The sequence below is a fragment of the Camelus dromedarius genome, chromosome 10, assembly GCF_036321535.1.
Source record: "Camelus dromedarius isolate mCamDro1 chromosome 10, mCamDro1.pat, whole genome shotgun sequence".
NCBI lineage: Eukaryota > Metazoa > Chordata > Mammalia > Artiodactyla > Camelidae > Camelus > Camelus dromedarius.
The window spans coordinates 50,354,859-50,375,049 of NC_087445.1; the positions used below are offsets into that span (position 1 = coordinate 50,354,859).

Genomic DNA, 20,191 nt, shown 5'->3' on the forward strand with positions numbered 1-20,191 from the left:
AGCGTATATCTGTGGGCGCCTAGTAACCGCCGGAGAAAATTTCTCGTCTGACCATGGCTAGATTCTCTCACTGGTAGGGACTGGAGTCTAGGAAGGACGCTGTGATCCAAAGGAAAAATATGAGAGGTCTGTAATTCCCATACAGCTGCTCACCAAGTCACCTGTAGGAAAATTCGTACAGGCATAATAATGGGACAACCCAGGAGTCCCTAGAGTCAGCGAGGACCCTGCCAGCAGGTCTGGGGGCGGGACCTGAACCAGTCTCTCCGGCCGCCAGTCCTTTAGGGGTTTTGCCGCTTCTCCACGGTCTACTTCAGGTCCCTGCCACCCACCTGTCTCCAGCATGGTATGTGCCCCCAGTCATTCCTCCTTGTCCCGGCTTCTCCCAGATGTCCCGATTCCAGCCTTAGCCTTGTCCTTCCGCGCTCCCTTGCTTTCCTCAGCCTCCCGTTCAGGTCCCGGTCTCCGCGGTCAGGGCCTGGGATCTGGGGGCTGCCGGTGTCGCTAACCTGTTTCTTTCCTTGTCTCTCTGTACAGCCTGGTCCGAGCCCCAGTGGCACTAATGTGGGCGCATCAGGGCGCTCTCCCAGCAAAGCAGTGGCCGCCCGGGCGGCAGGATCCACGGTCCGCCAGAGGTAAGAATCCCTACAACTCTCGACTGTGGACTCGGAGGGATGGGGCCTAAGAATTCGTAGGTCCTGAGGAGACGCCGGGATGTTAAGATTCACAAGGGCAAAACGAGCTGTGGGTGATGTGGCTGTAAAGGCACTTAAAAGATGTTTTTGGTCGTTTATATCGAAAGGAAGGCAGCATTTTCTTTGCGTTGCTCACTTTGGGGCACCACTCTTAAAAAAGGAAAGTTAAACTGGAGTAAGGTCAGAGACAGCATTGAGAAAATTGATGTTATTAAGTTGGGGTCTCTGGACCTGAGATTTACACTCATATTTATATCTGTAAGTCCTGTACACACTAAATCTAACATGGGTTGTCTGCTGCACACCTTAGTCTCTCGTTTTACCCCAGCTCTCGCCCCGCCCCCAATTATATCCTCGTATCTCCTACGTCCATATGGCACTGCTGTAAACTTATTCATCCAAAGCCAGAACTTCAGCCTCATTGGATTTATTTTAAATGCTCCATCTCTATCCAGTACACTTAAATTTTACATGAAAACCTTCTTACCGGTTTTCTCCTTTTCCATTCCTGCTGCCTCATTTTAGCTTTCAACTTTGCTCATCTAGATCTTTGCATTTGCTACTTAACTTTTCTCCTCTCCAGGTTATTTCCACTCTAACGTTCTGATTCTGTCACACTTCTGCTTAGTTTCTATGTCCATTTCTTGTTGCTGAACTTAAAAAAAAAGTGGGGAGGGGAATACCAAGGCTCTTGGGTGGTTCTTTTTTCCAGTCTAACTGCCTCTCTTCTCCCTCTCTCCTTTGAACTAACCATAGTGAGCTTATTACTGTTTTCTGAACTCACTAGACACTCCCACCCCCTTCCATTTCTCTTTATTCTCCAAGACTAAGTTCAGGAGTTATTTCCTCTTGAGGCCTTCCTGACTCCAAAGGCAGCAGTAGTTACTAGTCTTCACTTTTATTCCAAAGCATCTTGCCCATATCCTTCTAATAGCATTTGTTTCCATATTTATCTGCTTCATTAGACCCTGACAGCAACTGCCTGTCATCTCTATCCTACCATAAAGCCTGACACAGTAAATAATGACAGAAGGAAGGAATCAAGCCACACTTGTAGTCTTGGGCTTTTTGAAGGAACCAGTGGGGTTTTATCTACATGAAAACTGTCCTTAAGGATGTGAAGAAGTATGAGACATTTCTTGTTGGCTACAGTAGGTAAATCTAAAACTGATGATTTGAGACAGATTTCAGCCTGGAACAAAAAATTCCAATAGAACCATCAGAAATGGTAAGATGATCCTGAACGATTGTGAGTTCCCTGTCATCAAGATGTTCAAGGCAAGGCTGGGATGGACAAGCTGGAAAGTGTGTCAAGCTGTGGTGTAGGTTATTTGAACCTGGAGTGCTGTCTTGTTCCCACCCTGGATTTCAGAGATTCTTTGTGTTGGAAAACATGTCCTGTAGGTACAGTTCCTTGGGGAGTCGGTCTAGTTAATGAGAACTGGTAGTACTGTGGCAGGGAAGTTTGGCCATCTGAGAACTTTTAAAGGATAAAAAGAGAAATCATATATTTATCAAATATAACTTATTTTCTTAATAAAGATGAAATAACTGCTGCACAAGTGAAATGGAGAAACAAATGTTTGAGGAAAGATGCTTTTCAAGTTGTGGGTGTCATCTTTTAGAATTCACTATGATTGGGGCTAGTGTAACTAGACAGGCCAGGGTTGTATGTATTGGGAGACCTACAGAGTTCCCTTCTAGAATTTTGGTACTCTTTTAAGTGTTACTTCATGAGTACAGTGTAGGAAGTATTGGCTGTCTAAGAATATATTCCTGCTTTGTCAGTCTGTAAGAAAAAACTGAAGCTAGTAGTTAATAATAATGCCGTGGATTATGTAGTGCACAGATTTGCATTTTCTATGCAGTAACAGGTGGTACCTTGGAATAGAAACTATATGGGATGTAAATTCAGGCTGGGGCTGGAGCCCTCGCTCCATTATTACAGTATAAAAGGAAGTTGCTAGGATGAAAAGGAGCAATACTGTATCATAAGCTGTAAAGTGCTACAGCGTTCAGGATTAATGGGAATCAAGGACAGTAAAATCGTAGACTAGCTAGGGATATTAAGATAGTCATCAAATAGTGATTCAGAGTAATGCCAGGCACTGTTCCAGTCATGAGGCTGTATCTGTGAACAAACTGGGCAGGCTTTGACCTCAGGAACCTTATATTCCAGTGTGGGAGACCATAAACAAGACAAATAAATAAATACTGTAATTTCAGGCAATAAGGCTAAGAAGAAAAATAAAGTTGGGTGGCAGATAGAGAGTGGATGGGGATAGGGTGTTCAGAGTAGGTGATATGTGAATAGGGGCCAAAAAGAGGCAAGCGAGCAAATCATGGAATGGTTAAGGAAGGAACAGGCTTTCTAGGCAAGAGGAATGGTTAAGTGTAAAGACTTTGAAGGTGGGAATGAGCTTGGCTTCTTCGAGAACAATCAGGATGCTACCATGTTAGAACCAAGTACATTAAAAGGTTGCTGTGAAAACCACTGTTTTAGGGAATAGGATTAGGGAGGCAGTTACATAGTGACCAGAAAGAAAGGGTGAAATAGACCCCAAATAGAAATTAAAGAGATAAAAATGAGCTCTATTAACCTCTACCTAACTTCCTAAATGGGGGAGTGGGAAATATTTTGGTATTTCTAGGTGCCCTAATTATCAAATCCTCTGCTATGTCCTGTGTGCCAGCAGCTATAAGAAATCTTCAAAGAGGCCAGACTGATTCCTTGGGGGTTCCTGGAGATTTGAAGACAGAAACTGGAGTTGGGTGGTTGTGGAAATAGTGGAAAGTGCATGGGTCCTAGTCTTGGCTCAGCTGATAACTTACATCCATGCAGGGTTTACCATCTAGCTCAAATTCCTTTTTATGATCAAGGAGGAAGATTTCGGGCATCTACTCCACAACTAGATGTGTATCTCTGTGTGAAATCTCTTCTAAGTGTATGAATTACTGTGTAAATCCCTGTACAATTATGTTTACAATCAGTTTTCCCATAGAAACAGTTGTACAAATGGAGTTAGAAGTTTGAAGGCAACTATGTAGCTCATAATTAACATGTCTGAAATATAATCTTTTTAGTACAGTATGTGTAAACCGTTGCTTGACACTAACTGTTTTCCAAGTTCTAGCATGAGCACTGCTCTTTCTGCTGGAGCCCATCCTGGAACCAGGACTCCACTCCCCCACTTCACACAGCAGGGCAGGCTCCCTGAGCTCTAGACCAGTGCTGCTTGCATTCAGAGTGTGCAGTAAAGGCTGTGGCAGGGTGATGGGGGATTATGACCAGAGGTGGCGGAGACAGGGTATTCACTTCTGGTTTCTCCCTGAATTACAATTACAGCTTAATGTTTTTTTGTCTCTTGTAGCAAATACAGTAATTTAAAAACATTTTAAATTTGTCATTTTAAAATCATTATATGGATTCAGGGTATGTTTGAGCAGGAGTTTTTTTACTTGACTTCATAAAAATACGTATGAAGAGAAACTGAAGTGCATCGTCCAAATGAAGCGCCCAAGTGTGTGGCAAGTGGATGGGCTCTGAGGTCAGAACTGGGTCCACAGTGGAGCTTGGCCATCTGCTTGCTGTGTGGTCTTCAGCACTTTGCTTACCCTTTTTTGAGCCTCATTTTCCTCATTTATAAAAAGGAGCTGCTAACTACTTCTCTGTGTTGCTATATGCATCAATGTATAGCAGGTACTCAGTTCTTGGTGGTTATCATGGTCAGCGAAGTAAAAGCAAGAATTTGGGGTTTTTTAACAAAGAAAAAGTTTTCCCTTTTTTGGTTCTTTAACAGTGGAGTAGTAGCATATGTTATAATGCTCTTATAAGGGTTTCCAAGAAAAGGCCATTTGTAACATTTTTTCTCTTACAGGAAAAATGCCAGCTGCGGAACAAGGAGTGCAGGCCGCACGACCTCAGCAGGCACCGGGGGGATGTGGCGATTCTACACAGAAGATTCACCTGGGCTCAAAGTGTAAGTCTTGGGAGCAGACCTCGTGTTTCTGCCCAGTATCCCAGAGCCCTTTGGCAGCACTCGCTCTCTCTGCCCCCAGTGGTGTTTGATGAGATTTGTAACACACAACAGCTTCCTTTGTGCCAGGTGGTCTAAGTTTGGCTTGTCCATCCATCAGCTAGTTAGTTCATGGCGTGGAATGACATCTCTTCATGGATTGAGTGAAAGCAAGGGAACATCTTCATGTAGCTCTGTCAAAATAAATGATGGGAACAGAGAGAACTGGAGGGAAAACGGCTTAATTAGGTGAAATTGCTCTTCATTTAGTGTTCTTGTCCCTCACTGAGAAATAGGAGCTACCATTTGAATAGGAGCAGGGTGATTTTTCAAAGCTCTCCTGGAGGCACAAGCTGATATTACAGCCTAATGGGAGCTTCTGCATTAGGCTGTGTTACCAAAAGTCCTTTGGCCTCCTTGCCTTTGTGTGGGTGGTAACTAGACCTCTATCACTTTCCAAGTTCTTAGGCCTGGGAATACTCATTAGGTGATGAGAAATGGGCATTTGGGGGTCTCTGTCCCCATGCCTTGCTCACCTCACTTTTCCCACCTTCCGGGTACTACGTGGCAGACCAGATCCCACAGGTTTATGACCAGGTAGGCTCCAGGACACCACTGCTTATAGCTGTTCCTGAATAATCCAGTAGATGAAGAACTGGAATAACGACAGCAACTCTCATTTGTATAGCAACTTAGGTTCAGAGAGGCAAAGCTATGTGTCAGAGACAAACGCCAGTGAGAGCAAGAGCTGGAACCAGAAACTCTCAACTGTTAAATCTCATGCTTTTTCCATACTGCCTGGTAGCATAGAGACAAAGTTAGATTTACTTGTATTAGTTTAATTAACTTGACCAGTAGCTTGACCTAAATCACAAATTTCAAGTTAGGAAGACTTCCTTAGAATTCTTTGGCTTTATATAATGATTTTTTTTTTTTTTTGCTGTTATATTGCAGACTTATAAGGTGATAATGTATTTAGGAAGTAATTATTGTGGTTGGGGATATGTGAGTTGGCCTTTTGGTCCCTGTTAGAGGTAATTTTTCCAAGTATTTCAGAGGGAAATTTTGAAGCCCCTTGCTATTCAGAGTATCCAGGGGACAACATTTTAAATCCTGGGTGGGTGAAACAACTCTTTTCTTGTGGGTGAGTGTGGCTTGTGACTTCTCTGGACTGCTGTGCAGCCAGGCTTGCTTGCTGCTACTGTGAGTCCTCCCACGAATCAATAGAAGCTATTCCTTGAAGTGTCATAAATGACAGTTTCATCACATCAGAGAGATGTTTTTGGTGAAAGGACAGTTGGGAAATCGTATCCACAAATTCACATCTTGGAGCAGTCAGGTACCATCTTGGAGCTTGTTATTGGCTCTTCCTGGGAGTTTAGATTTTTTTTTCAGGTTGATAATAATAGCATTTGCTGAGAGCTTACTAGAAACCTGCACTGTGTGTGTGTTGATTTATTTAATAGATCAACAACCCTATGAAAGAGGTGATATGATTATCCCCACTTTACTGATGAGGAAAATGAGGCTTGGAAAAGGTGAGTCATGGGGCTGCGGTCACAGGTTGTGAGGGACAGAGCTAGTTTCCAAACTCCAGCACTTGGACTCTGAGAGCTGCACTCAGCTTTATGCTCTGTGGTTGACGTTACTCTCATGGTGCTTTACAGTAAGGGAGTTACGATCCAGTGCAGTGTGATGAGGCTCTCTTCCTATGTACTTTTAACTTGATTACTCCCGTAGTTGTGTAAATTTTAGAAAAACAAAAATAGTGTAGCAAGGACTTGGATCTCTGCGTATTTGCTGATTGTCCGCCAGCTGACTCCGTTACCTGCTGCTCCACTGGGTTACTCCACTGCCTTAATTATAAAGATTTCTGGGGTCTTTTCCATTGTCCACCCTTAGTTGTATTTGGGAGGTGAGGTGACATCTTGAATTCTCCAAAACCGGTGTTGGCAAGAAGAGTCAAAAAGGCAAGGCCCGTACCCTTTGACTGAAGTCAGTATTCACATGTTGTGTAAAATCAAGGAGTTCTTCCTTACTCTCAACCTGGAAAGCATTTAACTAGGGAAGGGCTGATGAGTGAAATCTATTTCCTTCCTATGATAATCTCTTTATAAATCAGACTTTTAACTAATGTTGCCTAGAATGTTTGCTCTTTAAATATGGGAACCTTGAAGCCATAAAGTGAGCAATACATGTGGAATCAGAAAACCTAAGTTCAAATCCTTCCTTTCCATTCTGGCTCTGTGTTCTTAGGCAAGTAATAATCTCTCTGAGCCTCAGTTTTCCTTACTTATGAAATGAGATTCATATTTGTTTTGCCTGTGTCTGGAGTTTGTTGATCACATGGGATCATATTTTTGAAAATGCTTCATAACTTATGTGATATTCATGTTTGTATGCCTCAAGTATTGTAGTTAGACAATGAAAGTTGTCTTTAAATCTTAATTTGAAACAGTTTGGTAATTGGATCATCTGCACTTAAAGAGTTTGGGAAATTTTTCTTACTACTTTTTACTATGGAAGATATCAAATACATGAAATTAAGACTATCGTCTTCGAGACACCAGATCATTGTACTTGTATATATTTTAGTATGTTTTATTAAAAGATAAGGATTCCTCCTTTCTAAATAACCACAGTGCCGTCACCACATCTTCAAAATATCCACAGTTATAATTCTGGGAATATTTTTAAATGATGTAAATAATATTCTTAGATGGATCTTAGGGTTTTTTCCCCCTCCCTTTCCCCTAGGCATTCTTTTAATATTAAAAACATAATAATGTATTATTACTAAACTAAGCATGCCTCTCTTCTTATTTCTAGTGGCCCTGTTCCAGTATTGGTTATGAGTCTTCTGTTCATCGCTTCTGTATTTATGTTGCACATTTGGGGCAAGTACACTCGTTCATAGATTCGGCTACATCCATCTGCCTGTCATCTGAAGAAGAAAGGAAAAAAACCCAACATATCTTGGACCAAAAGCATAGTGATTTTCTGTTCATGAGAAAGAAAGAAATTTTCTGTAAGCTCACTGTTTTACAGGGAACCTAATGAGGTATTTTAAGGAATCATTTTTTTTTCCTATGGCTAATAAACTTTTTAATTCATTTATACCATGTCTCATTGCTGATGCATGACTGCTAAGGCCCTCAGTCTCCCTGACTTTAGATTTACAAGTAAATATGTAGAAAACATGTCTTGTGGAGATTTTTTTCTTGGATTGACGTTCTTTATATGACCATGTAGTCATTCAAATCCAAGATACTGTATTTGGCCCTGGCTTGTTTTTTTCTAGGTATTTCTGTCCTGGTGATTGTCGTCTTGGGTGTTCCGTGGTTTCCAAGGAGTGTGCCTATGACTCCATCAGGCAGATCTGCGTTCAAAGGCAGCTGGTACCCAGGGAAATAGTCATAGAAATCATCCAGAAATCTTGGGTGAAATGTTTGCTCATTCTGTTCTTTGTCTCTAAAACTGCAGATAATATTTTTGCCTCTTCTCTCTCTCAGTTCTAATTCCGTGCATGCAGACCTGGCTTTCCATCTATTTATCACTTGCCACTAAACCCATTTTGAAAGAATTCATTTGATGAATTGGATTTATCGTATAAAATTTTGTTTTCATTTTGAAAATTAAAGACCTTAATAATCAGTGTGAGATAACCAGCATTTCTAAACTGAGATGATAAAATTCCAACCCAAAATAAAAATTTTTGAAATTTCACTTAGCTTATGCTGCCTTTCTGGGTATAAACATTCAGTTTCTGATAGACCCTAGGAAATACCAAGAATAGCTCAAAAATGCACGCTCTAGGAGTCTAGGACTCTAAGCCAGAATTTCTAAAGAGACTCATATGAAATGCCCTAGTTGTCCAGCAGAATTACAAAATGATGAAGAGGTGTATTAGCTAAAAAAATAGATAATTTTGAAAATATCTTTCTCATAAAGTAAGCCTATTAAAAAAAAATTCCTAGAACAGTTAAGCAGTTTTATAGTGTTTTTCTTAAATCCTGACTGATAAGTAATTTTAGGTCCAAAGTACCAAAGTTAAGTGATGAAAGATCTTTAAAAATGATTTCCTAGGGTAATACATGGGTGAGTGTGCTCTTGTAAATCATAACAAATGGCAAATTATTGGGAAAAAATGGTGAAAAACTGGTTTCCTTTGATCTTGGGAATTGATTATTACATGAAATAGGTATCTTCATTTTAAAATTCAGGGGGGCAATCTAAATTTCATTTGGAAGAAAATAAAGATGATAGTATCTATAATGGAATCCACCACTCTGCCCCCCCCAAATTTAATGCTGATGGTACCAATAACAGCTAAAAGTTACGCATTTAATTTGGAAAAGAAATCTCTGTTGGGAGGGGTCTGTTTTTCTTTGGGGGAGATGCTGAAGCCACGTGGGGGTATTTGGTTGTGAGGGGTGCATTCTCTTCACTACACAATGCTGCTGTTAGCCTCCTCTGCCTAGCAGTGGTCTCTAGTGGACTAACTGCTGAAAGTCAGACTTTTTGAGCTAATGATTTATAAGAAAATGCTAGTTTTCAGTGGCAGAGCAAGATGCTTCATTCAGCAGAAGGAAAATTGGGGGTTGGGCATAAAAATGTACAACATCTATTATGTAGCTTCTTTTGGCTCTGATGATACAATGCTAATATCATAGCTGAGAGTCTTAGTGTTCAAGCTGTTCCTTTTTCTCCCTTTTCTTTTTTCCAATTTTTAAAAATTGTGGTAAAATACACATAGCATAAAATGTACCATGTTGGCAGTTTTTAAGTATGCAGGTCAGTAGTACTGAGTACATTTATATTTTTGTGCAACCATCACCACTGTCCATCTCCAGAACTCTTTTTCATCTTGCAAAACTGAAACTCTAAACCCACTAAATAATAACTTTGTTCCCTCCCCCCGCTCTCCTCAGCCCCTGGCAATCACTGTTCTACTCTCTGTCTCTATGAATTTGACTTTCTCAGTACCTCATATGAGTGGAATCATATAATATTTTGTCCTTTTCTGACTGACCTGATTCCACTTAGCATAATGTCCTCTAGATTCATCTATGTTTTAGCATATGTCAGAATTTCCTTACTTTTCAAGGCTGAATAATACTCCATTTTATGTATATATCACATTTTGTGGTCCCTTCCTTTTCAATAGGGACTTGTAGACTGTTGTTTCTTGAGCTCTAGCGGATCATGAGCCATTTATAGTAATTTCAAAAACTTAACAAATTAGACTTTTACCTGCGTTAAGGCTTCCTTGGCCCAAAGAATTCTTAAGCTCCCTTGACTATGGGCTAGAATTCTAGCCACTACTGAGTGGACAGAGCCAGCACATGCTGAACAAAAGCTCTAAGTAACTGAAACTGGGAAAATGAATTACAATATAACTGCAGTTTGGGCTGAGCCTTTTAAGTCCCTGGGGAGCAACTGTGTTAGGGAAAGAGCCCAAGAGTCCCTGAGACTAGTGAGGGATGGAAAGACTAGGGTCTCGGCTCAACAGTGCCTTGAACACCTTCCAGGAAAACAGTAGATGAGGAGAGATCTATTCCTGGGAGAGACAAAACATGTTATATAGCTTCTGTTTTCACACCTGTCCTAGTCTAGACTCCGTTTTTCCCCCTAGGTGCTAATGCCCTCACAGGAAGAATTGAAAAAGATTCTGAAATGCAAATGTTGGCATCAAGTTAAAATGGATGAAAATATCTACAAAGCTGGCTTCATTCAACAGGAAATACTGTACAGTATGTGGGTTCCTATGTGCACGGTTCCACACTCTTGATTCCCTAAGCTGCCCCTTTGGGACTCCAGAGCTGCACTGTCCCTCCGCTCAGATGCTGCAGGAGGAGGGTTCCAGCCAGGACCAAGTTTACTTGACTTCTTGGGGGTACTACTAGGACTTCCAAACCTACTGCACTTACTACCCCATCTTCCAGGCTTGGAAGTATTTCTGACCTGGGTTCAACTGCTGGCCCTGCCATTTACCAGCTTTGAAAGCATGGGTGGCTCACTTCTGTCTTCTGGGTCTCATTTTTTCCTTAGGTGTACATGACAGTAGGTATGATAATTCCCACCAAATAGAAGGACTAAATGAGAAGAACTATCCAAGAGTTGCTTTGTTAATTAGCTAACAGTAAAGTGCTTATTCTCAATAATTTTGGAGATGTAGATTTCTTAATCAACAACATAATGAGGAATTTACTATTTACCCTGTTTTACACAAGAGGAAACTGAAGCTTAAACCACTCAGCTTGTAAGTGGAAGGGGTGGGATTTAACTCCAGATCTCTGACTTACCCACTGCAGTCACATAGACAGGATTATTAAGTATTTGGGTTGAGGGCCAGGGAAGAATGTCACAACAATAGAGCTTCTACACAGACCTTTTAAGAATAACACAATTCCAACAAAGTGACCACTATCATTCGGTGTACTCCAGGCATTACATAGCTTCAGTTTGAGGTTTTGGTTCTGCAGAAGGAATTGATTTCTCTAGTTCAGACCTGAGCTTGTTAATTCTATGGAATTCTTGTGTTTGTAGAGGAAACAAGTGTTTATTCACTCAGCCAACATTTACTGATCACTGTGTGACATGCCTTTCTATTGGAGTTTTAGAAATGACCTGTGAGGTGACTCATTCCTTAAAAAGGCTGGCCATTTGGATGCTAGGATCCTAGTCCCACCTGGGGCTACAAGTTCTAAATCTGTGTGGTTATGGGAAAACTAGACAGAAGTCCTCTCAAGGCTCCCTCAACTAGTGGTGAAATCAGTAGTTGGGACCACAGTTTAAGAACTAGTATGCTCTTGGTGTGTGGGCAATGGTGCCAAGGACTGCAAAACTGGGTGCTGCCTTCCAGGAAATCTATATGGTCTGGCCACATGTCTTAACAGGAAGACCAGGGAGTCCTGGGATCCCCAGGCTGGAAAGGCTGAGAGGTCACTGTGTCCTGCCCATTGTACAACTGCAGACTGGGGCCCCAGAGAGAAGGGGCTTGCCCAAGATTGTGCATCATGTCTGCAGCACAGCAGAGGCCAGAACCAGGCTTCCTGCTTCTAGGCCAGGGCCACACCTCCAAACTGCATTATGAATCCTATCTGGGGCCTCTGCGTAAGCCAGCTAACCTCTCTGGAGGCTAGACTCTGGAGCTAGGTAAACTGAGTGGTGGGCTTTACTCAGTGGGCAGTGTTACTCAAAGTGGGAGGAGTAAAAGCAAGTTAGCTAGTAAAAATGAGTTATGTTAGTAAATTCAGGAGAAAGTCAACAGGTTTAGGAGACTTAACAGACAAAATAGGGAGAAGCAGCCAGCAGAACTGCACTGTTTTGCATTCTTGTGACCACAGATGTTTGGTGAGCCTGTGAAGGAAAAGCCGGGCTGATCTAACAAGGTAACACACAAGTCTAGGAATGTGAAGGAGAGGCTGGGCTGGGGTAACAAGATAACTCACAAATCTAAGTATCGGAATACTGATCTAAGTTCTGCTGGACTAACTTGTAAATCTAACTTAATTAGTGTTGGTTTGCTGTTCATGTTTTTTTTGCTAGCCAGCTGGATTTTCAAAGAGATACCTGGCTTTGGAATGTTGGTTTGTTGCCTCCCTGCCTCCACTTTTGTGATAATGATGCTGCTAAAGCTGTTCCATGCCTATTGGCCGAATACCCCAAGCTTGTACTTTACCCCATAAAACCTCATGCGCATGTCTTGGAGGTGCTCAGAGCTTCGGAGCAGAAGTGCCTCTGAGCCCGCCAGCGTAATACATCTAAGTACTCCAACCCTCTGAGTGGTGCTTGTTTCTTGGCTGGCCTGTCGTTTCCGTAACAAGCCAAGAGCACAGTGAGACTGACCAAGTAGGGGTTAAGGAAAGGCTAACCTGTTAAATACTATTCCTGGTTGCTCTGGCAACTATATCTCCTTCCCATGCTAAAGATAAACTAAGATAAAACATGCAAATTAACTAAATAGGAATCAAAGGTATACTCATACACAGTCTAGACAGCTTCATTTGGGGAAAGGTCTGGAAGTTTGTATCTCACAAAGTAAATGAAGAAATGGGAAGAACTTGAATTATACATACAAGGGTTAAATTGGTCCTGTGAACATACTTGTTTTTCTCCCCATTGACTCTGGTCATGGGCAGTGTAGATGGCAAATCCTGTCCTTGCCTGTCCCTATGGTCTTGGCTTTTCTACTCAATGCTGGTAAGAAAACAGAAGCTTATTCTCCTAGGATCCTATCTAAATCGGTTTGGGCTGTAGAATTTAAACAGTGGGTCTCAAAATATAGCACGCATGGGCATCACCTGGAGGGAATCTGCTTCTGTACCATGGCAGGTCTGGCCAGCTCCAGACTGGGCATCCCAGCTCTCTAAAATAGGAGTCACGCTGTAAGGCGATGGTCCCTGGGCTTATCGTTTATTCCAGGTCCATTATCGGTGCTAGTGTGTTAATTTTGCCCCCCTTTCTCTTCTTCGAAGCTTTTACCATGGTGCTATTTGTATTCAGTCTCTGCACTGCATCTGGGGAATTTTACCCTGCCTGCCTTGGGTGATTCTGCATTTCGCGTATGTGTGACTGGGTGGTGTGCACTGTCAGCTCATGGTGGAGTGGAAGACCCTGAGAGTCCGCAGAATCTGTTTCTCCCTTCATTTCTCTCTGGCTCAGGGAAGTACCTCTTTTCATAGAGCACATGCTGCCTGAATGGGCAAAACAAACTCTTTTCAGACTTCCTTTTGTAGTAAGCTTGCTGCACTGAAACCTCCAATTGGCTTCAGGAGGCAGTAAAAACATGAAAGGTGCAAGTATGTCATGACTGTGCTGGCAAGGACCTCCTTACTGGGTGGGCCATTAATACTGGCATGGCTTTCCCCTTACATCCACACGATGGTGTAAAAGGTGGGAAGCCATGGTTCTGAGCTCCTCTACCTGGCACATGCCTCACTGTGGGAGAGCTGCTGGAGCCACCAGACTTGCCAACACCTCTATGAGACACATGCAGGGGTTTCAGGGGCCAGGAAACATGTGTAGTAGTGGGTGCACATCCTCTGCACCTCTTGTTGGTGGGTTTAGTAAGCCAAAATTAAAGCAATTTAGGTGAGCGGTCAGCTGTCATTCTCATCGGTCTCTGAACCAGGTGCAGGCTTGGTGGTCTGACCTTGCTCACTGCTCTCTTTTTCCCCTCCTCCTTTTCTTTTCCTTTTCTTCTTTCTCTTCTTCCCCTGACCCTCCTCCCCTTCTACTCTCTCATTACTCTCTTCTGTTCTATACAGCTGAAATATTCCTGGGCTATTGTTTTTACAAATAAAATAGAGTGTGCAAAGAAACACAATCCTCCAATAAAAGTTACTTAAAAGTAATTCTGATTTTCACTTATATTTTTCCAAGTTGTTATGGGTTGAATTGTGTGGTCCAAAATGTATATACTGAAGTCCTAATCTCTAATACCTCAGTATGTGGCCCTATTTGGAGATGGGGTCTTTACAGAGGTATTCAAGTTAAATTGAGACATGGTCCCTAATCTGATATGACCTGGATCCTTCTGAAAAACAGAAGTTTGGACGCAGATAGCCATACAGGGAGAACACCATGTGAACTTGAGGACATCCATCTACAAGCAAAGGAGCAAGGCCTGGAGCAGGCCCTTTACCTTACAGCCTTCAGAAGGAACCAAACCTGCCAGCACCTCGGCTTTGGACTTGTAGCCTCCAGAATTGTGAGGCGACACGTTTCTGTTGTTTTAGGCTGCCCCATTTGTGGCATTTGTTACGGCAGCCCTAGCAAACCAATACAAGAACGTGGTAAAGGGGAAGCCGCCTGGTAACACTCAGCAGCACACGCCCCTTTCCTGTCTTCCTCGTTCTTTGCATCTGCAGCAGCTATGGAACCTCTTGATCTCTAAATCCCCGAAACCCTTCCCCACCACTAGCCTGAATGACTCTCTATTTTTCTAACACCTCTCCTGGGGAGCAAGACATCAGCAAGCTCTGATTCATTGCTCTGGTATCTTAATCTTGAGAAAAGTGGTGCTCCAAATTGGAAATATAAGCATTCTGGGTCACTTATACCCCAGTATAAATGAAAATGTGGCCTATTTCATGAACGAGGTGAGTACAATTTCTAGTTGGATTGTTTAGTCCAGAGACTTGTTCATCTCATGGTGGACTGGGAAAACCCCAGTGTTCTGAGTCAAGCCCAAGAAGATGACTTTGGCTGGTAGTAAACTCTTGGCAGGGAATTTGGTAGCAACCAGAGCTTGTTTAGCAGAGATTCATACCATAACCATAAAGCCTGGACCAGTGAAGATCTGGTAAAACTGGCTGGGATTTGAGGATATACACAGCAGCTTGGGACCCAGATTCAAGTTTTCACTTAAGTATACTATCCTTGCATTCCTAGAATGAGTTCCACTCTATCACTGTGATGAAAAGAGTTAATGTGGCAGGCTGGACAATGCTATTTTTAGAAAGGTCTGTTTGCAAGGCTGGAGCTTGGCTGGTGGTCTTCAGACTTGGCACTTGAACTGTTCCCTAACTGATAAGGCTGACTGATGATGTGATTTCTCCTATAAATCAGCTTTCCTTCTGAGAATCTGGAATTTTGGTAGTTTCCAGGCAGAAAATGCCTGTGCAATCACTGCCAATAAAATCCTTGGGCACTAAGTCTTAAATGGGCTTCCTGGGCAGAAACACTGCACACACAGTTGCATTCTTCCCTGCTAGAGAAAGGATCGTGCTTGATGTGTCCCTCACAGGAGGGCAAGAGTATAGGAAGTCCGTATGGAGTTCTCCAGACCTCAACTGTGTATTTTTCCTCCAATGATCCTATTGTGTATCTTTTCACTGTAATAAACCTTAGCTGTGAACACAACTATACTGAGTCCTGTGAGTTATTCCAGAAAATCTGAACTGAACATGTGGGTGGTCTTGGGGATCCCTGAAATAGTCATGGTGTCTTATTTTTTAATGTGGTATTGGTTTGCTGATATTTTATATATTTTCTTTACTGATATTGTTCAGTTCAACTCCCATTTATCAAGCTTTTACTTCATGCACATTGTTCTAGGCATCAACACATAACAACTTCTTAAATCTTTTGAGGTACTCAGGACAGCTCATTTCACAGGTGAGAAAACTGAGGCCCCAGAGATAGAGTGACTCACCCAGTGTCATGGGGTTCCTAATGGCACAGCAGAGCTGGGAATCAGGGCTGTCTGTCTTCATGTTAGGGTGACCAACATTCCTGTTAGCCCTCAACTGAGGGTTTCCTGGAACATGGCACTCTGAGTACTAAAACCAGGATGGTCCTGGGAAAATCTGGACACTTGGTCACCCTGCTTCAAGTCCACAGCTTTTCTATACTTTCTCTGACTGGATACTTGTATTTTCCTGAGGGAGAGCTTGTCACCATTAGGAGGTGGCCTATTTAGACCCAAAGAGCCAGACACCTGGTCTCTCAAGGAGACCAATTTCCAGAGACCTTTGCTTAGTGCCAAACACTCTGCACCTCCCAACCCACCTTGCTCTGTCTGTTCTTTCCTCTTCTCCACCAAGCGCCCCTGCCCCCAATCTCTGCCCACTACATTTTTCAGAATTACTGGTTTTAATTTCCTGCACCATCCCCTTTGCAAAAACTTCTTTCCTGATTTAATTACTATTTCTCTTAATTCAATTTCATTCTCTTGATTGTCGTTAAACTCCTAAAGTTGTTTCTCCAAAGAATTTAACGGCGAGGCCCTGTGCTTAGAGATTAATTGTCGTCATTTTGTCTTCAAACACAGGTACTTTCTTACTTCTCTTCAATTATCTCTGGGAGAAAGGAAAGTGACCATCCTTCTTCCCAGGGTTCCTCTGAGAACAAACACCGCTGGGGGCTGCATTTTGAAAGAGAGACAGAGACAGAGACAGAGACAGAGAAAGCAAGAGAGAACTTTTTCTCCCACCTTCTACTGACTCTAATCTCAGTGCCTGGGAGTAGCCAGAGAACTCCAGGTGACTCAAGCGGGTTCACGACTCATGAACAGGTTGTGGGGCTCCAGGGGCAGCAGCTCAGGCATCAGAGATGATGGTTCTCTGCCAGGAGGGGTTTGAAACAGTGAGGAGAGGGGACAGAGGACAGCTCCAGCCTCAAGCATCCCATTCAGCTAAGATCTCTCAGAGGAATAAAGGCTGTGGCTCAAAGGGACAGAAGCACTGCTGGCCAGACTCCCCCTTTCCTGGAACGCCCCTCTTAGGAAAGCAAAGTTTCAGTGTTCTACCCTCTGTGTGCCTTTCTCATGTTCTCAGTACAGCAGTTTGACCTTCCAGCCCAAAACTCCTGTTTTCCCCAGTTCCATCACCCCAGACTCCCCTCTGGCTTTGCGTGCAGACCCTTGAGAAAAGGTTGCCAGAGGAGAGGGGACGATTCCAGGTATGAGCCAGCGGCTGCATCCCCCGCCCCTGTGTTCATGAAGCACCCCTGAGAGGTAGGAAGCACAGGCTCTGGGGGCCTCAGACCAGGGCCTGAGACCCCGCCTGGCACTGAGGAGCCGTGCTCTTATTCCTCTGATGCCTGTGAGCCTCAGTTCACTCGTTTGCACATATTCAGATAGAGCACCACGTGAAAGGGTCACAGGGCTGACTTTTACTTTATGTCAGTTAAATGAAAAAACTCAAGAGAAGTATTCAGCACAGTGCCTGGCACGTAATAAGCCTTAAACAACAGGTAGTATTACTCACACTGAGTCGCGTTTGGTCCTATATGTCACAGAATCCCCAACTTATAGGACTTGAAAGAAAATCGAAGTCCTTTAGCCCTCTTGTCCCCCACTGCTCATTTGATTATGAAATCTTCTATCTGGTCCCTGACTCTGCTTGGATACCTCCTGGGATGAGGGGCTCACTGCTCTTGGGGAATTCCTGCCTTCTTTGGGGCACTCTATGGATGTCAACTGGGAGCTCTGTTTATCGGGGTGATGTGTTTAAACCACTTTACAGTTGCAGGAAAACAGGAAGCCGTTCTCTATTCAACTACAATAATGTAGGCTGCCAGAAAACAGGACGCAAATGATCATTTGAAGGATAATTCAGCAAATAATGCAATGACATACTCACAGGTGAAGGTTCCAGGCTCTAGCCTCTCCATTTACCCTGTTCCTGGGGGTCCAGTCCAGCTGAAGATAAGGTCCTGAGGATAAGGAAGAGCCCAGCTAGTTCAGGCATGTTTTATAGACAAAGCCTCAAAGATCCCAAAGGAACATTTTAAATCACCCTTTTCCTGGGTTCATGAGGACTCATAAATGATGCCATCCATCCCTGGTTACGTATGCTCATTAAACACTGGGATAAAGAGCTTAGAGCTCACAAGGGGCTCCAGCCCCATTACTCCTGGGCCGCTGGGCTGCATCTATGAGAAGGCCCTGGGTGTTTAATAAACTACCCCATTTGTCTAATAAAGTCCTCCCATGGCCCTGCTGATGTTACTAGCTTCATGTCATATATTCTTGTACTACTGGGACAAGACCAGAATGTTCTTAAAATTCCCATCATGCCTACTTAATTTTTATTTAAAGGAAATGATCTTCAAGGTTTAAAGTAGATTTCCTAATGTAAACGTACCTATGCACCTAGGTGTAAGGAGCTAGAAATGTGACTATCGTCTGTATCAAGACAGTAAGGGAAGGATTAAGGATGGGACAGTATAGGAACTGTACTGGGCATTCATGGCTCATCTAACTGGAGATCCATGCTATTCTCCTAAGAACTGTGATTTGTGAAATAATGATGGATTCTCATCATTAGGACATATATATTTGTATAAAGTTGAATTTATTCTTATTTAGCACTTAATAGATTTACTCTTACCTTAGATTCCTAGAAGGTTTGGATTGGGCCTTAGAACTTAATTTGACCAATGCTTTCTGTTACAGATGAAAAATTTGAGGCCCAGGGAGGTTAAAGGTTTTTCTCAAAATCACATTGGTAGTAAGCGCAAGGCTGGGATTCAAGCCTAGATTTAAAAATTCAAGTGGGATATTCTTCCTACCATAATAAGAACCCCTTAATATATGTATCTGGCTTTCATGTACGTACCTAAACAGGCGCATATCCATTCATTTGTGATAAGGGACCCTGGCTGTGACACTTGTCATGACTGGCCACTGGGGCACACATGGCCCATCTGATGCTTAGGTGACCGCTCCCTTGCCTCTCTTGCTGCTCCTCTTGAATTCCAGGTGTAGCTCTGCTATAATACGAAACAGACAAACTTTGAATTGGAACAGTGGATTTCAAACCCTCAGTTTTCTCATTTGTAAAATGGAGTCACTTCTTCTGTAACCTTCATGCTAACTGCATGACCTATCTTACGGGCTGCAAATGGTACCAGTTCAAAACTCGTGCCACATGTCGCGAGATAAGCTTCTTTAGCAGTCTCTCTGGCAGAAAAGGGAAGTGTTAACGCTTCCTCATCCTCTAGCTCTGAGATCCTGTTTATTTGGAATTAGCCTGGTTGAAGGATCAACTTGCTCTCTCACAGATGCCTCACATTCATGGATGAGGAACCATGGCCCTCTCCTTAACCTCCCCTCACATGCACACATGGCATCTACATACGTGCATATGTCTTCTTTACAGAAGACTTGAGGAAACAGAGGTTTGCATCACCATGTTGCTTGTTTCTCCTTTTTAGAATACCCTTCTGTAGGGTACATCTTAGAAATTCCCTGTCCCTCACTTCAAAGCACAGAATAACTTATCAATTCTCTTTCACTTAGGACTCTGTTTTGTTGCAACAGACACCTGTAAAACAATGCCTTAAATAAGGTTTACAATTTTTCTCTCATGTAAAAGAAGTCTAGAAGTATACATTCTAGGGCTGGTATGGTAGAGTTATAGTCTCATCAATGTCCTAACCTCCTCTTGTCTTTCCATTTTGCTATCCTTAGCATAAGCCTACTGTCCTCAAACAAGATTACCTTGTGCCTGCAAAGTGGCTGCTGCAGCACAAGTCATTACATCCACGTTTCAGATAGGGGAAGAGGGAAGGTCAATAAGGGGCCTACCAACTGAGGCAGTCCCCTTTTCAGGGAGCACTTCCAGAAGTCCTATACAACAAGTTATTCCTTCATTCAATTGGACAGAAGTTAGTCACATGACCATTTTTTCTCTGGAGGGGAGGCTGGGAAATCTAATTTTTCAGCCAACACATTGCCACCTCCAGTAGAATCAGGGACTTCTGTAAGTAAGAAGACAAGAATAAATTTGGGGTAGGCAACCAGAATGTCTGCCACAACCCCCAACTGAGCTCTGGATCTATCTTTGCATAGCCAACGACTCATTATTCTGTTAAAGTTCAGGGGCTATCACATGGCTGAGGCGAGAGAGCTAGAGTAAAAGAAATGGCTGATCTTTCATCTGCTGTCTTCACTGTCACTCTCTGAGAGTGGACAGGGCAGCAAAGAGATTTATTTGCTCGCAGAGGTGAAATTTACCACCCTCCTTA

The 20,191-nt window shown here is 42.9% G+C and overlaps 2 protein-coding genes across 5 annotated transcripts in view; one reads left to right on the forward strand and one right to left on the reverse strand.

Annotated features, from left to right (window-relative positions):
• Positions 1–20,191, reverse strand: part of ALG2 (ALG2 alpha-1,3/1,6-mannosyltransferase) — a 582,719-nt gene that overhangs the window by 98,444 nt on the left and 464,084 nt on the right. For all 4 annotated transcript variants that reach the window (XR_010382753.1, XR_010382752.1, XR_010382754.1 and 1 more), the window contains 2 exons: positions 18,781–18,934; positions 17,803–17,875 (listed from right to left, as the gene is read on the reverse strand). The gene's annotated coding sequence lies outside the window, so the exon portion shown is untranslated. The remainder of the gene's footprint in view (positions 1–17,802; positions 17,876–18,780; positions 18,935–20,191) is intronic.
• SEC61B (SEC61 translocon subunit beta) lies at positions 27–7,828 on the forward strand. The gene is made up of 4 exons (XM_010977459.3): positions 27–346; positions 538–635; positions 4,574–4,675; positions 7,541–7,828. Exons 1-4 carry the CDS (start codon positions 344–346, stop codon positions 7,626–7,628), a joined length of 291 nt encoding a protein of 96 aa, XP_010975761.1. The 5' UTR covers positions 27–343; the 3' UTR covers positions 7,629–7,828.